Source organism: Manis javanica, chromosome 6, assembly GCF_040802235.1.
Source record: "Manis javanica isolate MJ-LG chromosome 6, MJ_LKY, whole genome shotgun sequence".
Lineage (NCBI taxonomy): Eukaryota > Metazoa > Chordata > Mammalia > Pholidota > Manidae > Manis > Manis javanica.
The window spans coordinates 109,969,151-109,974,003 of NC_133161.1; the positions used below are offsets into that span (position 1 = coordinate 109,969,151).

Consider the following 4,853-nt stretch of genomic DNA (forward strand, 5'->3'; position numbering starts at 1 on the left):
TGTGAAGAAGTAACCACACTACTTACTTCTAAATAATACACACTTGAGTAAATATTTAACAATACATAATATATAAATGAATGTACAAAGAATGCATATTTTTCCTTTTTGGAGTGGTGCATGAGTTTATTGTTCATGAACCTACCAGAACAGTCATGTATTACTAAATGCCAAGTGGTACACCATGCATAAAGGTACCAAGATTTATTAAAATGAGAATACTGAAGGAAATTATAAAATGGGGATATCTCTGAATTTTATATTTGCTAAATCGACAAAATTATCAGAATTTAAAAGCTAATGAGGGGTTGTATTTGAAAAGTGCTGTAGGAAAGTATTACATTAACAAACTTATTTGAGACTCATAGCACCCCAAGAATTGGTCATTAAAAATTGTGGAACAAAGTATTTATTGAAATGACAATAAGAAATCACAGGTAGAATGTACCTGATAAAGAATATTTGATTTTCCTTAAAATATTCCATAATAACAGATTGTATACTACAATTTAATTTCTTTATTTTTGTACATAATTCAATCCATACATATTCCTTCTCTTCATTCATGAAATCATGCAGCTGAACAACAATGTGACTGAGTTCATTCTGCTTGGGTTGACCCAGGATCCTGTTAGGAAGAAAATAGTGTTTGTCACTTTCTTGCTTTTCTACTGGGGAATATTAGTAGGTAACTTGCTGATCATCACAACTATCAAGACAAGCCAGGCACTTGGGAGTCCAATGTACTTCTTCCTTTTCTACTTATCATTATCTGATACCTGCTTCTCTACCTCCGTTGCTCCCAGAATGATTATGGATGCCCTTTTGAAGAAGACCACTATCTCTTTCAATAAGTGCATGATACAAGTCTTTTCTTTGCATTACTTTGGCAGCCTGGAGATCTTCATCCTGATCCTCATGGCCATTGACCGCTATGTGGCAATCTGTAAGCTCCTGCACTATGTGACCATCATGAGACACAGAGCCTGTGGTGCATTGGTGTCTCTTGTCTGGGTTGGGTCTTTTGTGCATTCTTCAGCACAGATTTTTCTGGCCTTGAGTTTAACTTTCTGTGGTCTCAATGTGATTGATCACTATTTCTGTGACTTGCAGCCCTTGTTGAAACTTGCCTGTACAGACACCTACACGGTCAATCTCCTTTTGGTATCCAATAGTGGGGCCATCTGTACAGTGAGTTTTGTCATGTTGATGTCTTCCTATGTTATCGTCTTGCATTCTCTGAACGTATTTACATTTTAGTGCCAAAGATAAAAAAGTCTTTTTGGACTTTCTGATCTTGGACAAAGATCTAAAATGGTAAGAAGAGTGAGTCTTAGTATCTTAATCACTTACTTCTTTCACCAATATTCCAGCTTGAAAGGAGAAACAGGAAACACCCACATCACTGTGGTCATCTTGTTCTTTGGTCCTTGCATATTTATATACACACGTCCTCCAACCACCTTCCCCATAGACAAGACAATAGCTGTATTTTATAAAATTGGAACACCCTTGCTCAACCCTCTGATTTATATACTGAGGAATGCAGAAGTGAAAAATGCCATGAGGAAATTATGGAGGAAGAAGTTGATCTCAGATGATGAAAGGTGAATAGAAGTTCACATTTTTTCTTCATGATTTGTGTTGACCTATATGTCCATAGAGAATATGACCTTATTATTGTGGAGTTATTGAAATCCTAACTTGGAATATGAGAGTTAGTTCCTTCAGGAAAACAGGGAATGTGAATGCTTCTACTGGTTAGTGTTGAGTCAAATTTATGTAGAAGAGATACTGTGTTGTATAAACAGATATATATTGTCCATTGCCTAGATATTCACCTGTGTTTCTGTCTCTCTTGCCTGCCTAGTATCACTGTGGCTTGACTGAATGTTTTCCCTGCTTTTCATCATCAGCATGTCTGGTGCTCTCTGCATCTGTATTACAGCTTTCATTTTTATAGTCTGGCTAGTTTCACCTCTTTCAAAGTGTTCATTTATTAAACACTTCGGTCTCCTCATTTCTGATCATGGCCTTTCAACTTAATTTTTTCTTCCTGAGGCAACAGAAAGTGTCCGGTTCAAATAATTGTAGAAGGTCATGTAATAAAGCATGATATTAAATCTAGTAGTTTCCTTCCTAATTCTTGAGGGCTCATTCCAAATTCTTACTGTTAGTTTTTTAAGGCTCTTCTAGAACAGTGATGTAACAGAAATTTCACTCTTCTCAGGTAGGTCTCTGATCTAAGAAAATTTTATTATTGTGTTTGTACTCATTAGAATATTCTTTTGGTAAAATCTACTTTTGGTAAAATCTATGTTGATTCTTTTTAACCAGGGGTGGGGGCTGGGGGGTGGTAAGGTTTCTTTTGAATTATATAAATTAATCATATCATTTATAGTCCAAAGTAAGTGTAATATATTGCGTGCTCTAGGAATAGAGTAAGCAGTTGATATTAGTGAATATTGAGATATTAATGGAACAAAACAATGAATGAAATAACCTCAAGGAGGATGATTTTTTTGTTGTCATTGTTATCATTAATCTACAATTACATGAAGAATATTATATTTACTAGGCTCCCCCTTCACCAAGTCCCCTCACACACCCCATTACAGTCACTGTCCATCAGTGTAGTAAGATGCTGTAGAATCACTACTTGTCTTCACTGTGTTGCACAGCCCTTCCCATGCACCAATATTTAATTTTAAAAAAGTAATATATATCAGACAGATACAAATTATGAAAGTGGAGTGTATGTCATCTCTTAAGGAAGAGAAATTATTATTTATGAAAGTGTAATGATGGATATGTAACATAATTCATAAATAAAAATCCATAAAACTGTACAACACAAAGTGTAAGCACTAATATAAACTATGGACTTTAGTACAAATGTAACATTTGTTCATCAATATAACAAGTGTACTAAGCTATACAATATGTCAGTAAATAGGAAAACTGTGAGGAAGACAGTAGATATATGAAAACTCAGGGTATTTTTTGGATAATTTTTCTGTAACTGAAACTGCTCTGAAAAATAATCTATTTAAAAAAGGGCCATCAGGTGAGAAATTGGGGATCAACAGAGGTGAGGCTTAGAACCTCACCCCCCCCCTGTTTTGAGAGAAATCTTCTGCATCCGTGGATGTTTTGTTGCCCTTGTCTAGCTTGGATTAATTCTCAGTCTATAAGCACAGACCTGATCATCTACATTTTCCCTCTTACAGCAATAAATTATGTTTTCTACCTTTATCTTGCATCTACCTACCACTTCAGAATTTTATTAAAAATAATAATAATAATAAGGGAGAAATGTGGGATTCACATATAAATCATGTATAAAAATCAAACAAATAATCATATCTGACTTGATTGTTTATAGTTCATGATGCATGATCAAAACCGAAAGTTTCTGTGATATGACTGCCATTGCACTGTTCACCATGTAATAACTTATTCACTATGTAAGAACTTGTTCACCATGTAAGAACTTGTTCGTTATGCTTCAGAAGATTGGAGACTGTTGAGAATTAGGCTTGGGGTTGATAAATGATTGTGCATTGAGTCCCCTATACAGAATTTTATTGTTGTTAACAAACATTTGATCAATAAATATGAGAGATGTCCTCTCAAAAAAAAAGTTATATTCACAAGAAAAAGCTTATTTTCTCATTTCCATTCTTAAAAATATATTAGTTGAATATGCATGCAAATGTATTATATGAGCACATCCTCTGTGCTATACAAATATCATTAATGAAAGAAGAAAATGTGTGAGAAGTTTTATTGGGACATTATATTTGCAAACACTTAAATGATGTTACTGATCATGAAGAATTTGCATAAAATTCTTTATATTCTGTAGGATAGTCTTTAAGACTTTATACTTACATATCTAAAAAGTATTTTTCATTATTCTTTTCTTTCTCTTTTAAAAATACCTCCTTCATGGACAACTTCATGTTAATAAATGCAGAGAATATAATTATGTCTCCAATAATAACAAAATGTGTTTGGGTTTTGCTACAAATGTATGTTACCTATATATATCAGAGATTCTGATAGGAAGTAAATGTAAATCTACATTTTCAAAGCCTCAGGCAGGATTTTGTGTGCTGAATATAGATGAATAGGTGTAGCACCTAAAAGTTTATTTCAAATGTACTACAGAAATAAAACACCAAATATATAATGGGAAGTTTCATTTAAAATGTTTATTGGATTTTATCTAGAATGATATGAGAAGGCATTTAAGTGATCTGGTTTCATAGGATTAGTCTGATTACCTTATTGAATGAAGAGTGGAAACTGGGATATTAGTGAGGATAATATTGTAGCCATGTAGAGAACAGATTAAAGGAGCTTGGATCAGTGTAGTAACCATGCATATGGTGAGAAAGTTTGCATATGAACAGCTTTCACTTTTGATAGGAATATAAAATTTTACATACACTTTGAATGCAGTTCTAGCTGTTTATCATAAAATTAAATGTACATTTAGCCTATGTCCCCCAACAATTCCATTCTTAGTTTCCAAAAAGCATGTTCACAAAATATTTGTACTACAATGTTTACAGCAACTTTGTGTATATGGACAAAATCTTGAAACAACTGCAGTGTGCATGCAGTAAGAAAGGTTAATCTCTGAGAGAGCATCACACAAAAAGTGGTTTTGATTTGTAGGACCCCAACCTCCCTGAGAAATAAGTTAGCCTAAGAGTGGCCATCTTGAAGCCCAAAAAGCCATTCTGACATATGACTCAGAGGGAACAACTGAAACCAGGTAACTCCTCTGGAAAAACAAGTTAATCAATCATGACTGCTGGCAGCGCTAACCTCTCGGTTAGTTA

General features: G+C 34.1%; 1 protein-coding gene across 1 annotated transcript; it reads left to right on the plus strand.

Moving 5' to 3' along the window:
- Positions 1-322: 322 nt before the first annotated feature.
- On the plus strand, positions 323-1,611 carry LOC108393521 (olfactory receptor 4C16-like). The gene is given in 2 exon segments (XM_073239895.1): positions 323-1,276; positions 1,382-1,611. Coding segments are annotated over 2 exon segments (933 nt in total). The 5' UTR covers positions 323-573.
- Positions 1,612-4,853: the final 3,242 nt, after the last annotated feature.